General features: G+C 36.4%; 1 protein-coding gene and 1 long non-coding RNA gene across 7 annotated transcripts in view; one reads left to right on the forward strand and one right to left on the reverse strand.

Annotated features, from left to right (window-relative positions):
- The window catches only part of MCTP1 (multiple C2 and transmembrane domain containing 1), a 361,361-nt gene extending 343,044 nt beyond the window's left edge, over positions 1–18,317 (forward strand). For 4 of the 5 annotated variants that reach the window (XM_027100597.1, XM_027100599.1, XM_027100600.1 and 1 more), the window contains 3 exons: positions 2,255–2,364; positions 13,472–13,569; positions 14,996–18,317. In XM_027100597.1, coding sequence (XP_026956398.1) covers positions 2,255–2,364; positions 13,472–13,569; positions 14,996–15,067 — 280 coding nt within the window. In that variant the 3' untranslated portion in view covers positions 15,068–18,317. The remainder of the gene's footprint in view (positions 1–2,254; positions 2,365–13,471; positions 13,570–14,995) is intronic. The other variant, XM_027100601.1, reaches the window with a different exon arrangement.
- Positions 1–22,526, reverse strand: part of LOC113617328 (uncharacterized) — a 30,625-nt gene extending 8,099 nt beyond the window's left edge. Inside the window, exons 1-5 of one of the 2 annotated variants that reach the window (XR_003431586.1) lie at positions 20,325–22,524; positions 18,351–18,407; positions 14,269–14,327; positions 12,668–12,857; positions 10,746–10,974 (exon numbers count right to left, since the gene is read on the reverse strand). This is a non-coding gene — a long non-coding RNA (uncharacterized LOC113617328). Of the gene's footprint in view, positions 1–8,855; positions 10,975–12,667; positions 12,858–14,268; positions 14,328–18,350; positions 18,408–20,324 lie in introns of those variants that run through there. The other variant, XR_003431585.1, reaches the window with a different exon arrangement.
- Positions 22,527–26,083: the final 3,557 nt, after the last annotated feature.

The raw sequence follows: 26,083 nt of genomic DNA on the forward strand, positions 1-26,083 counted from the left end.
TCTTTAAGTACAAAATGAAAGCCTCCATAATTACCACATCTTGTTACTAAATCATTCCAGAACTTTCTTGAATTGCATCTCTTAAGATCATATTCTAGATATAGATTCCACAATGCACTGTGGAAAAAGAAAAGGGCAGTCTTTTTTCCCCCTGGGAAAAAAGCTACACTGGTATTCCTTGCCATTTTTCCTTCCAAGAGGAGTAAGAACACAGGGTGTTCTTCAGTGAGGGTGCCCAGAGGGAGGGTTTTCTGCGTGAAGAGCCAGTGCCCTCACACATAGAGTGGTGTGATAGATGGCTCGGAGCTGAGCCACAGGAGAGCAAACAGACCCTCAGCCTTCTGTTCTCTCCACAAGCGGGCAGAAGCAAGGGAACTACAGGTGTCAGTGAAGGAGGGAAGGCAAGATTCTTTGCCTGGTGACAGTTATAGGACTCACTCTGGCCATAGGAGATAAAAAAACACGACAGCAAAGCCAGACCCCAAGAGTTACTAAAAACAAGACAACCAGATTGATCCAACTTTGGCTTTCTTACTAGAAAAAAAACATTTTTAGGAATTTGACCTAGAGAAAGACAAAAAGCAAGCCATATGCCACAAAGCTAAGGAATAACTCTTAAGTGTTAGGCTGAAGGGCAGTACATGAGAAAATCTCTTGAGAAACATCCTTTATTGGATCAAAAACTTCCCTGGAAAAACCCAGCCCAAGTGAGCATAGCATCCATTACTGGGAAATTAGAAGAAATAAAAAAACACTGACATTTATCCATATCATGTACAATTTCATATTTTCTTGAAGTGTCTTGGGGCCCTTCTCACTGCTTGATAAGAAGAAATGCCATACTTTATAGACTCCTAGAGTTGAATGGCTCTAATAACTTCATCTTGATTCACATAAACATGTTGCCATCACTACCAGTCTTCCTGGATACAATAAAAACTGTCCCCATTTTATAACCGGGAAGGTTGACGCTTAGAGAGGTTTACCACCTAAAGTCACATAGCAGAATCTAGGCTTTGAACACGGATTCGCTACCTTCTTTGGTTTTTTTTTTTTCATTAAATTATGCTAAAGAGTCAATCAGCAAGATATGTTAGTTCCTCTTTGGAGGCTGAACTTCAAGGCAATGGTATGCCTATAAATGGAGATATGATTATATACCCAACCTCGAAGGCTCCGTGGAATGGTTCTGTTTACTTTATAATTTTGTCACTCTCTCTTAGAAACTACCAGACTCACAATAGATGTTCTACACAAAAAGCCTAAAAATATCCCAGTTTTTCCACGTTCCATTTGCCTTCTGTCTTGATCTTTCTTTTTGTCTCATTAAAGTCCTTCCCATCTTAGTACTGTCTCTTTTGTAACTTCCTGTCCTTCTGTTCATTGATCCCATTTTTGTTCTTTGTTCTGATGTTATATCATTGTCAGTACTCCGTCTTGCTTCCTTCCCTGACCCTCTACATTATTAGTCACCAGCAGTGTGGAAACACTGCAGAGCCATCAGCCAGGCCCTGTTATAACCCACCCTTTTCCAGCTTATACTCCCTTTTTGGTCTTCCCAACAAATCTATCATGTGCCATGTTCTCCTTTGCTATCAACAAGGTAGGGAGAATAGTAGGTAATGTTGACTTTATTTCTTAATTATGTATTTCTGGGAAGAGGGCTATGATGGCAGGTGAATTTTTACACAATTCCCTCTTCCTGACTTCTAATTCCATTTGAAACATAACTGAAGTGGGAAGTGAGTATTCCTCTAAGGATTTCTAAAGTTCTGAAGATTTACACAACCATGTAAGATTTAGATCTATGGACAATCGTTGGCAACATTTTATTTCCAATGTGGTTAATCTTGTGTGAGAGTTCATAGAAGAAAGAATGGTAGGCCCAGGGGCATTCTCCTCTATGAAAATTTGGAGAAAACAAGATTCAGTACTAGTTTTAGAAGTAGAAAAAGATTTTTAAACCATGAGGAGTCACCCAAGTAGTGTGATGACCTTAGACCCTTAAGTCACCTGGGACAATCTGGAGAGGTTGGTGTCAACACCCTTTACCTGGGCCCTGTGTTCATGAAGTTGAGCAGATTATGACTAACCTGTATCTTCTGATAGCCTATTACAATTGGAATCTATTCCAGTGAGAAATACAGTCTTTACTAGATCCTTAGTCCAGATTTTGAATCAGAATCACATTTATTTTCATCTTTGAAAAAAGTATGAAGTGCTCAGATTGCTGATGTATTAATTTCTCATTCAGTACTTTCAACTGGACCATCCCATTCTTAAGCTGGCTGGCCATTGTAGCCCTCTGTGCGTTCACAGTCATCCTGTACTTCATTCCGCTGAGATACATTGTCCTTGTCTGGGGTAAGTAAAGCCTTTTTTTTTTTTTTAACTGTCACAGCTGCTAAGAAAAAACTATTTTTAAGGGATGAGTTATACTGTCAGTAGTTCCCTATATTTATGGTCATGAAGCTACTCCATGATGAAAAGAGACAGGTCAGTTAAAAATCACAAGAGTATAAAGATTTAGGTCTATCTGCAAATGCATTTTTCTTATCTGGCACCATAGGCTCCATCATACTATAAACATGTAGTTGTGCAGATTCTTCATATATCAAAGTGTAGCTTTGTCTAGATATCACTCTGATTTATTTCCACCATTTATACATAAACAGAGGCATTTTGATCCATATGGTGCATTTAGGACAATATGCTTTTGTGCTGTGTACTTCATCTTACGGAAATGTCCGTAAACATGGTACTATATATGGCTGCCTGTTTAAGAGGTCACCTTTAAGGAAGCAGGAAAAGGGTCCTTGGCATTGGCAGGCTGCTTGGGAACAAAAAACCCTGCTTTATGTGTACTAAACAAGAATGCTTCTGTAAAAACCCACTTTAAAGGTGATATTTGGGGGTCCTAATTTCTAATGCAATTATGCTTCATGCTAACAGTTCCTATGTACCTAGACTATACTTAGGTGGTACTTTCAGCATTCTTCATAGTTTGGGGGTTTTTTGGGTTTTTTTTCTTTCTCTTATCTGACACAATTCTTTGTTTGGAAAACTTAATTTTCAGTCTCCAAGATCAACTAACATATAAAACTACATTAATTATATATATATATATATATATATATATACACACACATATATACATATATAAACAAGACTGGGTAGGAGTAGAATTCTCTACTTGCCCCTGGACTGCATACACCCGAGATTGCTAAACTTATACAAAATGCCAAGAACCAAAATGGGTTTTAATTTCAGAACACATGTGCTTACACTGAAAGCAAAAAGATGAAAAGGAATGTTTTGTTCTCTTAAGGCTTTTAAAGAAATATCCTGGAATAAAATGAAAAAGGGTCTGATGTCTCCAAGCCCTCCAGTTTACAAATCCTTACCTCGCTATTCTTTTTGGCGTATCTTGTCATATCTTCAGCAAGCCCTCTTGCCCCTATCATCACTATCCTTACATTTACCTCTTGGGTAGGGAGTGGAGGGTGAAGGGAAGGGTGATTATGTTTTCCTGCCTTAATTTCTATAATTTAAAGAAGCAGTTTCAACTAAGTGCTTTCACTAGACAAGGGAAGAGGCATTTCCACCATGTTCTTGCGTCGCTATTGTATGCTCTTTCATTCCTTCCTCTGATATTTAAAACGGCTGCTGTTTTATTGGTAGGGCGTTGGGTGTGGCAGTTTATTACCTCTAACCTACTTAGGGTCAGACCTGCCATCTCAGTTGTGATAGGTGGGGAACTTCGGGTTTCCTTTCCCCAGGTTCTCAGAAACTGGAGCCCACGGCAGACATCTGGCTGTGTAATCTGGGTTGGCCTCACTGGCAAGCTGTCTTAAACGTAATTTGCAGAGAATGTGTTTGGGTCTCTTGTTTCATCAAATAAAATAAAACAAAACAGTATTCCTTTAGTGGTAGGTGATTGCTGAAATATTAAATAGAAATTTAAGACATGAGTCTCACATGGGGAGACAGGGACCAAATCATAATTGCATTGGTTTATTCTGCTCAACTCCCTGAAGAGCCAAGATGCTCCAGTTTGTGACCCAGTTTTTACCACTCTGATTTCATAAAAAGCTGTTTATTTATGTATTTTTATGTGAATATGCTTGGTAATTTATTAAGTACAATATAAATTTAAAACAGTAGACTTATCCAATTGAAATTCTACATTATTCCATAGAATATGTAGAATAGGTACTTCTAGTTTTATACATTATTTTGACATTTCTACCTCATTAAATTTGCGTTTTTTTTTTTTTTGTATAATAGCTCCAAATTCATCTGTATTTGCCCCTCATCCACATTTGCTCTTCAGGTAGCACAGAGGATTCACTGTTGAGTAATTTAGCATGGGTAGGTTTGGCTCATTTTTAATGGTTCTTGGCCATTTTAATCCAAGAAGTGATCCAAGTCAATCACAGTAGCATCTTTTGCAAGCCTTAAATTTAAATTTCTTACAATTTAAAAGGAAAATTGGTTTCTATAAATCTCAATGCCAGAAATATAGAAATGGAAACATTCTTTCTTGTGATGAGAACTTTTAAGATCTACTCTTTTAGCCACTTTCAAATGTGCAATACAGTATTAACTATAGTCACCATGCTGTACATTAGATCCCCATGACATTTTATTGCTGGAAATTTGTACCTTTTGACTCCCTTACCCACCTCCCACTCCTCCGCCTCTGGTAACCACCAGGCTGTTCTCTGTATCTATGAGCTTGATTTTTGTTTTTATTTAAGGATTCCACATATAAGTGAAATCATATGCAGTATGTGTCTTTCTCTGTCTGACGTATTTCACTTAGTATAATGAATGCCCTTGAGGTCAATGCATGTTATCACAAATGGGAAGATTTCAAACTTTTTTATGGCTGAATAATATTCCACTGTGCATATGTATACCACAACATTTTTACCCATTCACCCGTCAACGGACACTTAGGTTGGTTCCATGTCTTTGCTATTATAAATAATGCTGAATGAACATGGGGGTGCACATGTATTTTTGAATTAGTGTTTTTGTTTTCTTCAGATAAATACCCAGAAGTGAAATTACAGGAACATAGTGGTAGTTTTATTTTTAATTTTTTGAGGACCCTCCATACCTTTTTCTGTAGTGGTTGTACCGACTTACATTCCCACCAGCAGTTCACAAGGGGTCCCTTTTCTCCACACCCTCCCCAACATTTGTTATTTATAGACTTTTTGATGATACAGCTATTCTGACAGGTGTGAGGTGATATCTCATTGTGGTTTGGATTTGCATTTCCCTGATGATTAGTGATATTGAGCATCTTTTCATGTATCCGTTGGCCATCTGTCTTCTTTGGAAAAATGTCTATTCAGATCCTCTGCCCATTTTTTAATTGTTTTTGACAGTTGAGTTGTATAAGTTTTTAATATATTTTGGATATTAGCCCCTTATCAGATATGATTTGCAAATATTTTCTCCCATTCTGTAGGTTGCCTTTTCATTTTGTTGATGGTTTTCTTTGCTGTGCAGAAGCTTTTTAGTTTGACGCAGTCCCACTTATTTTTACTTTTGTTATCACCTATAGTTTCTTCTAGGAGTTTCGTGGTTTCAGGTCTTAACATTCAAGATTTAGTCCGTTTTGAGTAATAATTTTTGTAAGCGGTATAAGATAATGGTCCAGCTTCATTCTTTTGCTTGTGCCAGTCCAATTTTCCCAACATCATTTCATGAGGAGACCGTCCTTTCCCCATTGTATACGCTTGGCTCCTTTGTTGTAAATTAATTGACCAGGGACTTCCCTGGTGGTGCAGTGGTTAAGAATCCGCCTGCCAATGCAGGAGACACAGGTTTGAGCCCTGGTCCGGGATGATCCCACATGCCGCGGAGCAACTAAGCCTGTGTGCCACAACCACTGAGCCTGTACTCTAGAGCCCACGCACCTAGAGCCTGTGCTCCGCAACAAGAAAAGCCACTGCAATGAGAAGCCCACACACTGTAATAAAAGTAGCCCCTGCTCACCACAAATGCACAGCAACAAAGAAAGCCATGCACAGCAACAAAGACCCAATGCAGCCAAAAATAAATTTATAAAAAAAAAAATTAATTGACCATATATACATGGGCTTATTTCTGGGCTCTCTATTCTCTTCTATTGATCTATGTCATCTGTTTTTATGCCAATACCATACTGTTTTAATAACTATAGGTTTGTAATATAGTTTGAAATTAGGGAGCATGATGGCTCCGGGTTTGTTCTTCTGTTTTAGTATTGCTTTGCAATTCAGGGTCTTTTGTGGTTCCATACAAATTTTGGGATTTTTTTCTATTTCTGTTAAAAATGCCATTGGAATTTTGAAAGGGATTGTATTGAAACTGAAGATGGCTGTGGGTAGTATGAACATTTTAACAATATCAATTCTTTTAATCCTTGAGCAGGGAATACCTTTCCATTTATTTGTCTTCTTCAATTTCTTTCCTCAGTGTCTTACAGTTTTCAGTGTACAGGTCTTTCATCTTCTGGGTTAAATTTGTTACTAAGTATTTTATTCTTTTTGATGGGATTGTTTTAATTTCTCTTTCTGATACTACATTGTTAGTGTATAGAAATGCAACAGATTTTTGTGTATTGATTTTGTATCCTGCAACTTTACTGAATTCATTTATTAGTTCTAACAGTTTTTTGGTGGAGTCTTTAGAATTTTCTATATATAAAAAACCATGTCATCTGCAAATAGTGAGTTTTACTTCTTCCTTTCCAATTTAAATTGTTTTAAAATCTATTTGTCTTATATAAGTATAGCTTCCCCTGCATTCTTTCAGTTCCATTTGCATGGAATATCTTTTTCTATCCCTTCATGTTTAGTCTGTGTGTGTCCTTACACCTGACTTAATCTCTCATAGGCAGCAATACAGAAGGGTCTTGCTTTTTTTTTTTTTTAATCCATTCAGCCACTTTATGTATTTTGACTGGAAAATTTAGTTCATTTACATTAAAGTAATTATTGATAGGTATGTACTTACTGCCATTTTGTTAATTGTTTTCTGGCTGTTTTGTAGTTCCTCTGTTCTTTTCTTCTTCTCTTGCTTTCTTATTTTGTGGTTACCACGAGGCTTATGTACAAGAACTTAATTTTTAAAAAAAATTTTTTTTTTAGCTGCATTGGGTCTTCGTTGCTGCACGTGGGCTTTCTCTCTAGTTGTGGCAAGCGGGGGCTACTCTTCGTTGCAGTGCATGGGCTTCTCATTGTGGTGGCTTCTCTTTGTTGTGGAGCATGGGCTCTAGGCACATGGGCTTAGCTGCTCCGTGGCATGTGGGATCTTCCTGGACCAGGGCTTGAACCCATGTCCCCTGCATTGGCAGGAGGATTCTTAACCACTGTGCCACCAGGGAAGTCCCAAGAACTTAAGTTTGAATGCATTTGAAAGTTCTAAATTTTTACTCTATTTCCCTGTTTTATATGTTACATTTTACACCTTTTTATTGTTGTGTATCCCTTAACTAAATATTGTAGTTATAGTTATTTTTACTATATTTGTTGTACAATCTTCATACTAGCTTTATAAATGATTAAGCCACTATGTTTAGTATATATTTACCTTTACTAGTGACATTTGTACTTGCATGTGTTTTCTTTCTACTTACAGCACACTTTCTTTTGGCTTAAAGAAGTCCCTTTAACATTTGTCATAAGGCAGTTTAGTAATGATAAACTCTTTTAGCTTTTGCTTGTCTGGAAAATTCTCTTTTTCAGTTCTGAAGGATAACTTAGCTGAGTAGAGTATTCTTGCTTGGAAGTCTTTTTTCTTTTAGCACTTTGAATATATTATGCCATTCCTTTCTAGTCTTCAAAGTTTCTCCTCAAAAATCTGCTTATAGTCTTTTGGGGGTTCTCTTGTACATAACAAGTTGTTAATCTCTTGATGCTTTTATGACTCTTGTCCTTAACTTTTCACATTTTAATTATATGTCTTGATGTGGGTTTCTTTGGGTTTCTCTTATTTGGAACTCCCTGGGCTTTCTGGATCTGTTTTCTTCCCCAGATTAAGGAAGTTTTCAGCCATTATTTCTTAAAATACATTTTCTGCCCCTTTCTCTCTCTCTTCCCCTGCTGGGACTCCTTATAATGCAAATGTTAGTACACTTGATGTTGTCCCCATGAGTCCCTTAAGCCATCTTCACTTTTTGTCATTTTTTTCTTTTTGCTCCTCTGATTTTCTATGATCCTTTCTTCTTCTTCATCTAGTCTGCTGTTGCATTCCTCTAGTGTATTTTTCAGTTCAATTATTTTATTCTTCAGCTCTGTGACTTCTATTTGGTACTTATATGTTCTATCTCTTGGTTGAACTTCTCACTTTGTTCATCCATACCCTCCTGAGTTTGGTGAGCGTATTTATGAGCATGACTTTGAACTCCTTATCAGGGAAATAACATCTCCATTTCATTAAGGTTTTTTTCTCTGAGGTTTATCTTGTTCTTTCATTTGAAACATTTTCCTCATTTTGCTTGAATCTGTTGGTTTCTATGCATTAGATGAAAGAGCCACCTCTCCCAGTCTTGAAGTAGTGCTCTTGCATAGGAGATGAACCTTATCATTCAACCTTGCCTTAGCTCTTAGTTGTCTCCCAAACCTTTGTGATTGTCCAAGCAGCCTATTCTATTTTTTATTTATTTTTGGCTGTGTTGGGTCTTCGTTGCTGCGTGCAGGCTTTCTCTAGTTGCAGAGAGCAGTGGCTTCTCTTGTTGCAGAACACAGGCTCTAGGGCGTGCGGGCTTCAATAGTTGTGGCACACGGGCTCAATAGTTGTGGCGCACAGGCTTAGTTGCCCTGTGGCATGTGGGATCTTCCCGGACTAGGGCTCGAACCCATGTCCCCTGCATTGGCAGGCGGATTCTTAACCACTGTGCCACCAGGGAAGTCCAAGCCTATTTTATTTTTAATAGCCCTCATAGTTGAGGATGTGTGAAGACCTGTCAGTGTCTCAAACACGAGGATCTCAGGCAGCACCTAGATTCAGGCTAATTGAAAATCATTCCCTTAGGCAGCAGCTTTTAAATTATGCAGATATATACAGTGGGAATGCAAGTGTAAGCCCAGCTGGCCACCAGAGACAGATGATCTGGAGGTGTCCCCTGGGTGACAGTCACAAAAATCAGGGCTTTGGATGAGTTTATAAGCTCCTTTCTGGGAGATACTGATGAGCTGTGGTGAAGCAAAGGGAGAGTGCAAAGATAGCATTCCCTGGCCTGTGTCCCCTGAGAGCACCTGCATACGTCCCTAGATGTGTGCCAAACCTGAAAGCTGCCCCTGAGGCCAAAGCTCCAGGACAAGCAAATAGGCCTCTTTCATAGAAAGACTGGGGTGTGTTTCAGTCTCCTGTTTGTGCAGTGCCCTGCCTGGTGGTGGTACCTTGCAGAGAACTATCTCTTGATTGTTACAGTCCTGTGAGACTCAGGAACACCAGCTCCCCTGACCACCAGAGTCAGGCAGTCAAGGGGCATCCCCTGGGTGGCAGATGCAAAAACTGGGGCACCAGCCATGTGTAAGAGCTCCCCTCTGAGGTGTCCGGAAGGGTTTACAGTCAGCCCTTAGATGTGTGTTTAATTAGAAGCCTGCCATGATAAAATTATAGGCCCATTTCACAGAGAGATTGAGCTCCTTGGTCTGTTACTTCTTGCTGTGCCCTGAGGGTGTTAGCTGTTTAAGACCTCTTTCTCTATTGTTTACAGTCCTTTGGGACCTGCAAACATAAGCCCCTCTGGCCACCAGAACTAGGTAATGTAGAGGTGTCTCCTGAGAGCAGTTGCAAAAATTGGGGCACCAGCCGAAGTTCTGGGAGATACTGGCAAGCTAGAGCAAGGCAGAGAGAGAATGCAAAGATTGCATCCATCAGCCTCCGTTGGCCTCTGTTCCCTGAGAACACTTCCATAGGCTCCTAGAAGTGTGCCAGAGCAGATTCCTGCCCCTCAGGCCAAAGCTCCTGGACAAGCAAATTGGGCTCTTTCTTGGAAAGACTGGGGTGTGTTTCAGTCTGCTGTCTGTCCAGTGCCCTGGGGGGTGGTAGCCTGCCAAGAACTGTCTCTCGAATGTTATAGCTCCAGGGGACCCAGAAGCACCAGTCCCCTGGCCTCCAGAGCCAAGCAATCAAGGGGTACCCCCTGGTGGCAGCCACAAAACCCAGAACATGAGACGTGGGTAAAAGCTTCCCTCCAGGAGACACTGGTGCTCTGAAGCGCAGTAGAGGAAGAGCTCAAAAATGGGGCCCACCAGCTTCTGTCCCCAGATAGTATCCCAGCAGGCCCCTGCCTCTCTGGCCAACTTTTTAAGATTAGGAAATGAATTTTCTTCACTTAAAACCTGGGCACCTTTCAAACAGCTGCCTCTGTGCTGGGCCTTGGGGTGAGTGAGTGCTCACGAGCTCTTTAAGAGCCATTCTCCTTTCACCACAGCACGTTGGGTCTCATGGATGCAAGCCCATTGACTTTCAAAGCCAGATGCCTTGAGGGCTCAACTCTCAGGTGCAGGTCTTAAAAGCTGAGGTGCCTTACGTGGTGTACAAACTCTTGGCTACTCAGGGAGAAGCTCCGGGTTTGTGAGTTTCCTCCTGATGGTGGGTAGCTGCACTGGGGGTGGGGTTTATGGTGAGATTCTCAGCATCTCCTATCCACTTGAATATAGCCTTTTTCTCATTTGCCCCACGTGAAGGAGGTGCTCAGCTAGTTTTCAGGGGGTGTTTTTTGTGTTTTTTTTTACCGGAAATTGTTCCATATGTAGCTGTAGAGTCGGTGTGTCCATGGGAAGAGGTGAGTTCACGATCGTCCTAGGTCACCATCTTGAACTGCCTCACAGATGTAAAACCTCAGGCACCAGATGTGTGTGAAAGCTCCTTTCGGGGAGATACTGGTGCTCTGGAACATGGCAGAGGGAGAGCATGAAGATGGTACCAAATGGCTGGACTGAGGCAGTCGGGGAGAGATGGTTCCTGCCAGAAAAGAAAAAAAAGATGGTGGTTGCCAGTCTCTGTCCCTGAAGAGTACCCAGGTAGGCCCCTGAATATGTTTCACATCAGATGCCTTCCCCTCATGACAAGCAAATGATCCTTTCCCACACAAAATCGGGTTGCCCCTGGATCAGCTGCATCCATGCTGGGCCCTGGGGAGGGTGAGTCTGAACACACAAGTTGGTGTCTGAAGCTAGATGTTTTGAGACAAATAGACTAATAGAACAGAATTGAGAGCCCAGAAATAAATCCAAGCATATATGGTAAATTAATATTTGACCAGGGAGCCGAGAATACTCAATGAGAAAAGATAGTCTTTTCAATAAATGGTGCTAGGAAAACTGGATAGTCACATGCAAAAGAATGAAACTTGACCCCTATGTTACACCAGTCACAAAAAATAACTTGAAATGGATTGTAAGACCTGAAACCATGAAACTTCTAGAAGAAAACATTTTTTAGAAAGTTCTTTGACATGGGTCTTGGTAATGAGTTCTTAAAAATCACACCTAAAACACAACAACAAAATTAAAAATAAACAAGTGGGACTGTATCAAGCCAAAAAGCTTCTGCATAGCAAAAAAAAAAAAAACATTAACAAAGTGAAAAGACAATCTACAGAATGGGAAAAAATATTTGCAAACCATATATCTGATAAGGGGCTAATATCCAACATATATAAAGAACTCATACAATACAATAACAAAAAAAAATAAAAATGGGCAAGGGACCTGAATAGACATTTTTCCAAAGATATACGAATAGCCAACAGATCCATGAAAAGATGCTCAATAACCCTAGTCACTAGGGAAATGCAAATTAAAACCACAATGAGATAGCACCTCATGCTTGTTAGAGTGGCTATCATCAAAAAGATAACAAATGCTGGTATGGATGCAGAGGAAAGGGAACCCTTGTACACTGTTGGTGAGAATGTAAATTGGTACAGCCACTATGGAGAACAGTATGGAGAGGCCTTAAAAAAATTAAATATAGAACTACCATATGATCCAGCAATTACACTTCTGGGAATTTATCCAAGGGAAACAAAAAGACTAACTCCAAAAGATATCTGCACCCCCATGTTCATAGCAGCATTATTTACAATAACCAAGACATGGAAACAATCTAAGTGTCCACTGATGGATGAATGGATAAAGAAGTGGTATACAATGAAATATTATTCAGCCATAAAAAAACAAGGAAATCCTGCCATTTACAACAACATGAATGGCCCCTGAAGGTGTTATGTTAGTGAAATAAGTCAGAGAAAAACAAACACTGTATGATTTCACTTATATGTGGAATTGGAAAAAAAAAAAAAAAGCAAAAATAAAAGCCCAAACTCACAGAAAAAGAGAAAAAAAATTTTTCTTTTATCTATACAAGATGATGGATATTAGCTAAACCTACTGTGGTAATCATTTCACTATATGTGTACATCAAACCATCATGCTGTATACCTTAAACCTGTATGTCAATTATTTCTCAAAACTAGAAAAAGAAAAAAATCTTGACGTTTTGGGGGCTCATCTCTCCAGGTGCAATTCTTAAAAGTTGGGGAAGCCTGATTTGGGGTTCAAACCCTCACTGCTCAGAGAGAAGTCCCTCCTGATTGTGGGTTCTCAGGCTAGGGGTGGGGTTTATGGTGTGGTTGTGTCCCTGCCTCTCTTACCTGCTTCGATGTGGGCCTTCTCACGATGGCCAGTGTGTAGACTCATTCAGCCAATTTTTAGGTTATTTTCAGAGGTAGCTGTTCCATAGGTAGCTGTAGATCCAGCATGTTGGTGGGAAGAGATGTGTTTGGGATCCTTATATGTCACCATCTTCAAAGCTTTTTAGTTTTTTAAAGCTGGTGGTAAACCCTTCCACATTCCAGGTCATTTTGAAATTAAAACAGAAAAAGCAAAAACCCCGGTTAGTTTGCATAATAACAACACCTCCCCACCACTGAAAAAAAAAGTATCTTTTGAAACGGGGGAACCAGTAAGTCAGATTTCTTGCCTTAAAAACAATCCCAATCCAAAATGTAGGGAGACAAGTTTCATCACAGTTGAAACATTAAAGCAAAGCTTCTAAGTACTGTTAACACTGAGGGGAAAGGCAAGATAGGCCAGGTGCCTTTTGTTTCCCAAATAGAAAGCCTTTCCTGCTGGGAAGAAGCCACTGAAGTACAAAGAGAAAAAGAGAGCAGCCATGGAGTTGGGAAGGTGGAAAGGAGGGAAAGAGGGAAAGAGGGAGGGAGGGAGGGAGGGAGAAAGGGAGGAAGGGAGGAAGGAAGGAAGGGAGGAAGGAAGGAAGGGAAGAAGGAAGGAAGGAAGGAAGGAAGGAAACTGGGTTTACTGGTTCATTCAGTCAAGGCTGAAATAAAGGCAGCTTAATCTGGATCTTTAAATCACCACAACACTTTTGCCAGAAATGTGTATTTGAACTCCAAACTTTATAGATTTCAATAATGTTTGATCTGTCACTTTTTCAGGCATCAATAAATTTACAAAAAAGCTGCGGAGTCCATATGCAATTGATAATAATGAACTACTTGACTTCCTTTCCAGAGTCCCTTCAGATGTGCAAGTGGTATGTAGGTTTCATTATTATAACTACAGGCATAGCTCATTTTATCGTGCTTCACTGATATTTCTTTTTATTTTTCTTTACACGTTGAAGGTTTGTGGCAACCCCGCATTGAGCAAGTCTATTGGAACAATTTTTCTGACAGCATTTGCTCACTCTGGGTCTCTGTGTCACATTTTGGTAATTCTTGAAACGTTCTGAACTTTTTCATTATTATTATATTTGTTATGGTGGCCTATGATCATTGATCATTCATGTTACTATTGTAAAAAGATTAATACTTGCTGAAGGCTCAGATGATGTTTAGCATTTTTTAGCAATAAAGCACTTTTAAATTAAGGTATTACTGTTTTAGATATAATGCTATTGCACACTTAATAGACTTCAGTATACCATAAACAGAACTTTCATATGCACTGGGAAACCAAAATATTCATGTGACTTGAAACATTTGCTTCACTGCAGTGGCCTGGAAACAAACATGCAATATCTCTAAGGTATGCCTGTATCATTTTAATGTAGTGTGGCATTAGGTTTTAACTTTTATATCCATTTAATTTTGAAGGATTTAAAAGAGCTAAGTAAAGCTAATAAAGCCTGTAGAAGATTTTGCCATTCAGGAATTAGCCCAGTTGGGGTGTTATCCAAGAAGAACTAACAGAGAAGATTGGGGAATGAGAGGGCATTGCATAGAGAACCTACCAGGGTGTCAATCCTCCCCCAAGGTTCAGCTGGAGTTTGTGAAGGGAAGTCACCATCACCTGAAGGAGGAATTAGGAATATTAGATGGTGAAAGCAAAGTATGCCAGCAGATATTGAGAAAAACACTTCCTTAAATAAACTGCATGAATTAAGTGAGTTTTAAAGATGTCTGTTTTAGAGATCAGTGAAGGGGGAAAGAGTAACTGATTTTTGAGAACCGGGGCATATCTCAATCCTTTGAAAGCCTTGGAGGTTAATTAATGCCCATTGATCATTAAATATTTTCAGAGTAAAATGAGAAATGTTTTTATCAAACTATTAAAGCTGGGTTGCAGCAATACCTTTTTCCTTTGTTTCAGCTGAGTTTTTGATTTGGTATCAGACATGAGAGTGGGCTGGATGGAGATGAAGCTTATATTAAACAAGCACACAATAAATAATTATAGAGAACCATTATTCGGCCCTTCAAAATAGATGGAGATGGTTCTGCTTTTAATGTTACTTGGGTATAGGCAATAGAGACCTCAGCCTGTTACCAAAGTTCACATCAGGGCTCTCATGTAGATTCTGGCAAGATTTCCCTTTTCTGCATCCCAGCTGCATACAGCTTCCAGAGCGAGCACTTTCTTTTTCCCCAAGCATAGTCTCCTCTCAATTCCTTTGCTTTTCCTTCCTTTGCCAGAAAGTGGCCACCTGACCAGCCTTTCTCTGAACTCTGTTTAAACAGGTGCAATACCAAGAACTGAAACCAGATCCTTCCCATAGCCCATGTAAAAGGAAGAAAAACAATCTTGGCTAGCCAGCTCCCAGCACTGAGGAGACCAGCATCTGTTTGGGAAGATAAAAGGAAAAGCCTTCAGCCTGAGCTGCATTTCCTTTCTTTCTGTTTTTTATTTATTTTGCCATTTTACCATGATTGAGAGAATTTGTAAATAGTGTACAAAGGCATATGTCTTTGAAAATATACTTCCATTGTACAGAATCAATTTGATAAAGGTTTAGCTATTGCTGCGTGAAAGCCTTGTTAGCTGTGGAAAATAATATAACACATTGGAACAACAAATGTAAGAATGGTAACATTGGGAGATACACATTTCTCTAATTACAAGTGTAAGAACTAGAATATTAAATGCTCAGCTGTGCTCTGATTAAATCTACATAAAATGTAAATGTCAATTTGATTTTAAAGTTTTTTTTTAATGTGACTATTTTTTATCTAAAAAGTAATCCGTTACGGTTTTCTATGTTTTATACATTTCAAAAGGGAGGAGGGATCCCAGAACCTAAATAATGGAACAGATGCATTACAACTTAACATAGATTCGGATCCTGATATTCATTCCTGTGCAAATTATTTAGATATGACTAGGCTGACTTTAAGCTAATGAGTGAAGGTATATTCACCTCCTCAAGAGAATCTTCCACACACTGAAATCCTACAAAGAAAATTTCCGAATCTTCTATCATTCCATCTAAAACCTTAAAATCTCTACAGGACTACACAAAAAATACTGCCAGGTTTATAAATGATGATTGCCTATAAGGATTTTTATACCAATCACTATTTGTGCCAAATTAGCAAATTAGCAACCCAGTTCAGTTGTCAAAAATCTAGCAAATTAAATCCATATTGCTTTTGGTGTCAGATTATGCCTCTGTGCATCTAAAAATATTTAATACTCAAGTGTTCTCACAGAAAAAAAAATGTATCTACTTTCTTATTAGGTTACTGAACTGCTTTAATATGCATATTATGATTTTTGTTATTAGTGTGAATTTTAACATAGAGGAGAATGCAGTGTGCTAAGTGATATGCCAGTGTTTCATTACATTCATTTATAGAAAAAAAATCATTCTTGAAAATATGAATGCATGAAAACCTATTTTGTAAAATAAACTGCTTATGGGGAGGGGGTTTGCCTTTGAAAATGTTTCACTACTTCTCATAGAATCTATACTTAAAAATTGCATTCCCGACTCTCATGTAGTTTTTGTACCTAACTTCCTGGTATATCAAGGGAGTATACCTCTAGAGAGAGAGAATCTGGTGAGAATGTCTTACTTCCCTGACTTGGTAGGGGACTAAGCTTGGTTGAAATTGCTGCAGTGTTTTGCACTACTTTATTAACAATGGACTGGGATAGGGTGAAGGTGGGGGGTCATGCTGGAAAAATGTAGAAAAGCCAGAAGTGAGAAATATATATTTCACTCTATAGGAAGATTCTTTAAAAATAAATTTAATCTCATCAAAGTTGATTTTTAAAGTATTTTTATTTTAAAGCTATGTTGTTAAATACTGTTTCTTATGATAAAACTATTTTGATCTGTTTATACACTATGCTTGAAAGAATGTCAATTAAATTCCCTTTCTACAGAAAGGCTTTGACCTCAATATGCTCTATTTAGCGCATCATGTTTATAATGACATGCTTACATCCGCATACCATCATCGTTTAAGACAGACGTAATACTTCATGAAGTTGATGTTGCTACAGGAAGTTTACTGATGGAATAATTTGTTTGAAATAACTTTTGATTATACTTTGTGTGAGATTTGTGTTCTGTGCTGACATTGTCTACTCAAATGTCTACAAGCCTGATATTCTAACACCTCCGATGTACCTAGTGGATAGCAACCATTAACAGATGACTAATTTCTGTTTCATGCTATCAAATTTCAGATGTTTAGTTCAATGGTAAGGTTGACTATTCACTGCATTAAATAAAAAAATAAGCTTTTCTAAAAATAATCAGTACTTTTTTTTGGTCTCATATAAATAATATTTTACTTAAAGAAACCCAGGTTTGGTTTGGAAGAAAAAAGGCTTTCCCTGAAACCTTGCGTGCTGTATAAAATGCAGCACCTTGCAGGGGTGAGTATCCAGTGACACTCCTAGAGAAGAACGAACTATCTTGAGGCATGAAAGTGATATTCAGGGGAAGCTTCATTGCTTTTACAAACTACTGCACTCACAGACTGAAAACAAGAGACTGTGAATAATAGAACTTTAACCAGTTCTTTCTCCTTTTCACGAAGGCAAGATTTTGCCTTTTGAAAGCTGCTTAACTTGACTTGTTTCTGAGAGGTTTGTAAACACATAAATATTTTAAGATATCTTAAGAGACCGGATGTCACTCTAACACCTATTTGGACTGCTATATACAGTAGTCATATGAACTATGAAATATATTCCTCAATATCCTTTAGTGAGTAAATTCACTGAAGGTCATTCATTATCCAAACTACTATTATTGCCACTAATTGTGGTAATTTATAAGAAATGCATATTTAAAACTATTTCCATTTATAAAAAGAACATGGTACTTCTTGTTTATTTTGGTACTGGTTCCACAGACTCAAATTGATAGGTGCTGTCAGGATTCCAAATTAATTTTGAATCCTTTTATACACTAGGATAATCTGAATCGAAAGATTCTTTAAGTGACTTTGCTCTGTGTTATATTTATTGAGTACCAACTATACGACTTGCCCTGTCATAGGCAATGGTCAAACCAATGATAGCATATTAAAATCAAATCTGGAGTTAAAGTATAGTAAGAGCAAATTTTAATTGATATGTTTCTGAAAGTATCTTTTATAGAATTTTATTGTGTTATTTAGAAGTGAAGAAAAATTTAGTAGTAAGTTCTCTTATCCAGGGACCATATTCCCATTTTGATCTCAATATCCAAATGTCTCTAATGCTGAAAGGAATCTACTTCTGTATTAACAGGTCTTATTCAAAGGCTTTAATTTCAGTTTATACACTAGTTAAATATACCTAAATGTTTATTTTTGAGTTTTGTAATCAGCATTAAAAACAAATCAAAATATAAAAGGCAGTTGCTATTCCAGAAATGCAAGTAAAGAGAGCCACCATTATACTTCTTGCAAAAGCCTGTTTATTATTAAATTAATGCTTAAATTCTGGGGCTTTAAATGTCAAGCGTGAGTGTGTGTGTGTATTTGTGTACAGATGCCTATTCATTTGTTTGATTAGTGTGTCTAGAATCAGCCTTTTCTAATTGCTTGGTCAAGTATGAATTAAAACCACATAAAAAATAATGAAAAGAATACTTACAATAGTGTCATTCCTTTGGATTATAATTCTCCTTCCCAGGATGACTGGTGTAACTCACTGAAAGAAAAAAATATAAAACATCCTTTTTTTCTGGTGAAACTGTTACCTCTTCTGCCTCAGTTTCTACATTTGTACAGTGGCAGTCACATCATGACTTATTCCAGCTGAATCGCTGATTTAAGAAATACCAAGGAAAATTTCTCATCATGTAAGAATACTATGCAGATAAAAACCATTAAATGTCCAAAATGGTCATATGCTATAGAAACTAACAACACTGTGAAAGGTTTGCTGGAATTTAATGTTTCTATCTGTGCTTTTCCAAAGGGATCTGGGGTTAAGAACCAAAAACCAAAAAAGGTCAGGGGAGATGAATCAAATAATTCAAATTGGTTTCAAATGAGTTTCAGTTTATTGGGCTATTTCTTCGCATTCTGAACTGGTAACAACAAAAAAAGTGTTCTGTTGCATGCACAAGCAGTATTTTTGTAGACAGGTTTTTTTTTTTTTTTTTAATGTATATGATGGTTTTTGTCTCCAAACGTCACTGAAAAATTATTATGACTCCATTTTAAAAAAAGGTAACGAAATGGCACTGCTCTTCTGCTCTACTCAATTAATGGTGTTACTAGATTAAGCTGAAAGCTCTATTTGTATTAAGAAAAACAGAAATAGGTAAGTAGCTCTGCCAAAGTTTTTTCAGTTTGTAGCAAAAATAAAATTGCAACGTAATTCTCCCCTGCTGTAGATTCTTCAATGGTCTTTCAAAAAGAGAAAAGGAATGACCAACCTGAGAGTCAATGAGCGAACCTACAAACCACCTCTCATTTTCTCGGGAATAAATAAATGCATCTGAGGAGACCTGGCTGAGTGAGGTTGTTACTGCTACTAGTGAGGCAAGATGGTAATATAGGCTTAGTTCCCCATTTTGGTCAAAGACAAGCTTCAAAATGACATGAGTCAACATGAGGCATTTTATCTTGCCAGAGTTCAAATGGTAAGTTAGGAAATGCTAACTGCATAGAGAAAGGTGCGCCCCTGGCCCCAACCACTTTTAATTGTCTCTTGATGACTGAAGACACATCTGAGACAACAGTCAAGAGTAATTACAAAGACAGCTGGACAACAGCAGAGAGGTGAGGGGGAAGGAAATGCCAAGATCTGTCCCAAGTTCAGAGATGTTCTTTTAATAAAGCTACTCAGAATACTGGAAACCTTAAAACGAAACTCTACATTATTTCCGCAAAACATTTTTCCTACAGTATTGATTATAACAATTACAAGTCAAAATCTGTGTATAACTTGTAATATTGAAACCATGGAAAACAATTTATTGATGTCAAGAACTAATAAACTCTGCAACCTTACACAATGGTATACCTACCCCTTCCCTTTGTCCTGGAACTCTTACAAAGTTCAGATTTCACTAACACAGAGACCTAGCAAACCATAGGAAGGTCTCTGAAGCACATGGTAACCCACCCAGAAAAGTAAAATACTATGTATGTTTTTAGAAGTAGTTTTAAAACAGATCAATGTAGTATTCGGTCTTATTTGAAGTTGCTGAACATTACCTTTTAAATTTCCCTGTAGGATGAAAAAAAGCATTTTCAGATATAATAGATAAAAACTTTTGGGGGGGATATCATGAAACATCCAGCATTTGATAATTTAACCAAGAATCAGGCATACTAACTCTTATAGGGTGGGTTACCAGGTACACACCATCCATTCTTCTGGCACTATGATGCTAATACAAAGAACACACATGTACTTGGATTTCTCAGTGACTGACAACAACACTGACAAGCAAGTGAGAAATCTACCCAAAAAGACACAGTGATGTGATACTCACCAGTGTACTGTAGTTATGATGTAGGTATCCAGTGTATTTATATAAAACAAATTGTTAAAATATTGTATTTTGAATTGTACTACTTAAAACAGTAACTTACAAGAAGCCATTTTCCTCACCTTCACAGAAGAGGTGCAAAATAATATGCTCTGGACAACAGTGGCAAGACACTTTCGCTCAGAATTCTCTCAGTAGACGACTGACTGCTTACATGTGAATTAATGCTGTAAATAGTAATATTTAGAAGGGAATTTTTTCCAGGTGTATTATAATAAAAGAAAACAATTCTCAATTTAATCACACAGTAGTGAACTCCCTTTAAAGGAATTTAAGATACAGCCTTTGATAAATGTAGTCATCATTTAATCTTACAGTTTCTCCCTGATTTGGGGTGTTGAATCTGGAAAAAAAAAAAAAATCAGAACAAGTAATTCTTCAGGTTCCCTGAAAGCTTCTAAAATCAGAAAAGGCTAATAGTGAAGATATGGTATCATGACTCCACAAGGTGTCTACATGAAGTTTAAACTTTAGCAATTTAGGAATCCTACTAAACAGTAATGACCCCGCCCAATATGGTAGGGAAATGCTTTGAAGAGGCTTAAACAGAAGACAGAAGCAGCATATCAGTAAAATAAGCCAGATTTACTTTCAAAGGAAGGGCATATAGTCCAAGAGTATTATTTGAGATCTGCATTAGATGATACTAGGCTTAATTACATCCTTACCTTGAAGAAAAATGGCATATTTTAAAAATGCACTTTATATTTTAAAAAGTCCAGTAGATGCCAGTTTAAATAAGACAACTTTAGAAAAATTTCAAAACTGATTCTTATTTATATTAGGAGCATTACTTTAAAAAATAAATTGGCTACTGGTGTTATACACAAATATAAATCATGTTGCAGAGAAACTTGGAGAAGTGAAAAACAAATATTCAAAATTCTATCAGAAATACACCACTATTAGCAATGGATTTGCTTACAATCTTTTCCCCTCTGTAATTTTACTTAGATAAAATAATTTTTAATTACATTTAAATAGTTTCTATTTTTTAAAAAGGACTAAAATTAATCCAGGAAAAAGGAATTAAGGGAACAAGTTCAACCACTTTTTATAAATGGCTTTCAACCTCTCTTTAAGTCTATTTCCTCCAATAACATGACTGAGTATGAACTTAAAAGTATTTTGAAAAAAAGAGTAAAAGAACTAAAATCATGGGAAAACAAGAAATGAGAAATCTAGATTTGCATCACTTTTAAGAAAGGACTGAATATCACTAGTCGAAATAGCCTATTTCTGATGATACCATTAAAATTGCTATTTTTATTCTTTATTTTGAGTGAATTTTAACTAAAAGAATCTTCCACCAAACACTTACCTTGACCCTTGGTTTACTGAACATTGTTCAGAATTTTCAAAGACAGTTTGCTCCTGAGATGAGGAGATCTGTCTGCCTTTTTTCTGATTTTATACCTTCACTACCTCCTCAGTATATTAAACAGCATCTAGAAATCTTTACCCTCTTTAAACCACAATGATTCCTAACCATTTTCCCTCATCCCTTTGCCAAGTTTTTATCTTTACAATTCTGCTTTTAAGTTTTCATGGAAAGCTCTTTAAAATGCATATTTTAACACCACATATTACTTACTGCTCTATAATTTTGTCTCTGTTATAAAATAGAAACAATGCAAAGTAGAAAAAAATGCATCTTTAGGATGAAGTCAGATAACCAAGATATATATTCCTTAAAACCAAAACAAAAAGCTATTACAAATCAAACCATTCTGGTCATTAGAAAAATTTATCAGTGTCATGACATAAACCATGGCTGACCTAACCTTTAAGTTGAGAAGTACTGACAACAAACTAAATTCTTTTTATCTGTCACCACTTTAAGATTAATGATTTTTTCAACATGACTATTTCATCTGAGGACAGAAGAATGGAAAATCATTGGAAATTTTAGTTCATCTCTTATTAAGATAAATGATAGTATAATAGGTGTAAATTCAAAGCTGGATTCCAGACTTTCAGTTCAGTGCAATTTACCTGCTGGAAGTGCTAAGCACATTTTTAAAAAATTCCACTCTTTGGTAGAAATAAATCATACATTCCAACGTAGTCATTCTCTATTAATGTTTAACACCCATTATGCATTAATGTTCACTTGATCTAATTTAGATACTTTTGAAAGGAAGAGGATTAGATTTACCAAATCTGGGTTCAACTGTCTGAAAAGATTTGGGGACCACAGTAAAAAGACAAAAATTTGGAGAAAATGTTTCATCTTTAACTGGAGACAGCTCTTTATAGATGCTTGAATAAGGAACTTAATTTTTTTGGTCTGTGTTAAGGGTAATATTACATATTACAAATTAAATATATAAAAATAACATTATATACTTATTAGGAATATTATTTTTATATAACTAATCACTGGTTACACTTTGTTGATTTAATACTGTTGGATCTTAATTCAGCAAGTAGTTTAAAAACAGAATAATTCACTATATTTGTTCTAAAAAGGAAAAAATATATATATATTCAACAGTACAAATACAATATTACAAAAAAAATCAATCACTTGTGTCTAGTGTTAAGGGTTATATTTCAAGATTACAAAAATATATAGTGTAAGTGTATTTCAACTATATGCCTACACCAAAAAACAAACAAAACCCAAACCATATGGTAATGAATTCAAATACATAAAATATTAGAAAATATTTTGTACATCAAATATAAAAACAAAATGTAATTTTGATTAACACAAAAGTACTAATTAGCAAATTCCTCTGTGATAAAAAGCTAATCACTTGGATTTGTGATTGGAAAATGTCCTTTTTAAAATAATTTAATAGAATGTTCCCCACCCCCAGCAATTCACGTAAATTCATGTGTCTAAGAAAGAAAGTTGCTTGGTACTTTCATAAACTGGGAAGCATGAGTTAAAGTATAACATTTTGGATGTTCTCAAAGATTAGCATTTACTTAAGAGAGAAAACTTTTTTGACTGTCTAACAATCAATAATGTTAAAACTATCTTGTTCGTTTCCTCTGAAAAGGTCTTCTTTTATTGCGATTTGCAGTACTCTAAAAGATGTATGCTTAAAACCTAAAAAAACAATACCACAACCTTTTCTAATTAACTTATAGTCTAATAATCTCTGATTCTGTATCAGAGCAAATAACCACCAAAGTACATCATCCTACCATAATTCATCTTAACCTACAAGGTGAATTTTTTGATAACATAATTTGATTTATAAGAAATAGTTAACTATTCCATGTCTTCAGTTTTGACATCACCAGGCACAGCGTAATTCCAAAAATGCCATCACTGACCTTTCTAACTCAATCCACATTTGTTATAAAAACAATTATCATTCTGAATTTTGCAAGCTCCACGTCAGCAAGAGGTGCGACTGGTGTGGAAGCTACGTGATAAACGCCTGAGGGAAAGAGTGCCTCATGTCACTCAAAAATGACCCCTTTCTACTGATTAAGGGGCAACAGTGACAGGCTCTCATCAAGTTCATCACTTAACTGGAAAGGTGTGTAAATGCATATGCATTGCACATTCCATCAAAAATTTTCTCCTGTGAAGGTATTAATTTAACTTTCTGTAACAGAATAAGCAAAAATGGCAAACATTTCCTAGTGTTTATATAAAGGATCCTAGCATTAATGCATTTGTGTTTATCTAGGAATGAGTACTGGGGTTCACTAAGATTGCAAAAGCACACACCACACTCTATTCACTCTAAAACTGCTAGTCACACTGATCAAATGATTAAACTATCAAACCCTTCACATTTAAAATGAAACGAGAACACCAATTATTACTGTAAATTTAAGAAACACCCAAACTGAAATTAATTTTCTTCAACAGCCTATACAGAAGACAATAAAACTAGACTTACCTTCCTAGAATGTAAGATTTTCCTCTTTTACTGTAGTCAGCCCCTATCAAGCATACCACCTGGTACATAATAGGTGTTCAAGAAACGATGAATTCAAAACGCTGATTAATTTAGCATTTAAGTTATATGAGGACAAATGTTTTTCTGGTTATCTTGGACTTAATGAAATGACAAAAATTGTGTATACTTGGACCACTTTATTATGTGTAGGGAAATTAAGAACTAGTAAGCTCGAAAACTTCATAGAGACCCTTCCTAAAAAGCTGCCAGGAAACATTCTAAAATCTTTTATATTCCAAATATTTGTGGGGATTACGCATGGAGAAAGCTGAATCTTAACAGCTCAGAAATCTCCTTCCAAGCTTTATTTTCTATTGTAATAAGGGCTTTCATAGGCCTTTTTTTCTTTTTTTTTTTTTTTTAAAAAAAACAACTCTATTGAACTATGATATGAAATCTGGCAGAGTACAATGATAAATAGCATTACTCAGCCTTCGCTTCTCTTCAGTGGCTGCAACTTTGAGATGCCTACAGCTAAAATGCCAGGGGTCAGAAAGTCTATGAATTTTATCTATTAAAATTTCCCCTTTCTCTACATCTAAAATAAATTTGAGGCAATTATTATGTTTTCTAAAATAAAACATAAGTAATATGGGAAATAAAGTTTCTTATTGCAGGTTTAAATTCATATATATTTATTGGTATTTTTAACTAGGCCACAAAGCAGTAATCTGTTTGCCAAGTTATACTTTTGAAGAAGTACAAACTGCAATGACACCTTCTTGAGGTAGAGACTTCAATGGCATTTGAGTGTTTAATATTTCATGTCAGCATGGCTTGTAGAAATTGGCAGACAGAACAGTTATGAATTATTAATACTAATTGCAACTAAATGAATATTTCTTGCGAACATTTAATTTAGAAAACTACTTTTTCTTAGCAGTTAATTATCTACTTTTTCTTAGCAGTTAATTATCTCATTAACTTAGAATTATTAGCAACTTAAGAAATTACTATCTAAATGATTTGTTATAACTAAAAAGAGGAGTTAAGAATGCAAAAGGAAGTAACATTTATTAAGTGCCATATAAGGTGAATGGCTAATAACTTAATTCTATCATGACCAAGATACCTGGTGTTATTTCCACTTGACAGGTAAGAAAACCAAAGCTAGAAAGAAAACTGCCTTGTAATTCAGTTAGTAAGAAATTACACAAGGATTTGAAACTATGTCTGTCTGATGTCAAAGTCTATGTTTTTATTAGTTTACCAAGCAAATGTTATTCCACATGCCTTCACAAGTGACGTAAAGTGGCTACTCTTTGGAATAAAAATGTTCCTACACATCATCTGGGGAAGCACTTTACTCTCTATGAGCATTATAATGTTCCTTAGTCATGTTTTCTCTGATATTTTGGCAAGTAACAATAAACATCAAAAGAGAGTTGTATGATGTCACATTTGAAGGCTAACTAGAAACAGCTAATACTTCTTACAGTATGTGTAAAAAATTACTGGTTTAAAAATGTAGGAAAAAAACTTGACTTTTATTCAGAGCTGATAAAGTAATGTAGCAATTTTTAGTTTAGACTGTAAACCCAGTAATAAGACTCTCAGCATTTGTATCCTGCTAAAAGATCTATTTCCAAAATAAAATTAAAGTGTGCTTCTTTAGCAGATTAATTGCTGTGAGATCATCACTTAAGTTACATAAAATCGAAATGGAAGTTCTAATGTTTCTTTTCCAGCTGTATCACAATGTAACTTATTCCCACTAGTAAAGCAACTCCAGTTTCAAAAGTAATTATTATCCATATCCTTTCTTTTAGTTTTACTACAAATTACTATTAGGAAAAACTGCAAATTGAAATGTTACTACTCTGTAAATACATACTGTACATTAAGATTTTAGATAATCTCAAATTCTTTACTTTGTTGCCATTTATAATCTT

This window comes from Aethalodelphis obliquidens, unplaced genomic scaffold, assembly GCF_003676395.1.
Source record: "Aethalodelphis obliquidens isolate GAN/ISIS:26980383/991018 unplaced genomic scaffold, ASM367639v1 scaffold4, whole genome shotgun sequence".
NCBI classification, from domain to species: domain Eukaryota; kingdom Metazoa; phylum Chordata; class Mammalia; order Artiodactyla; family Delphinidae; genus Aethalodelphis; species Aethalodelphis obliquidens.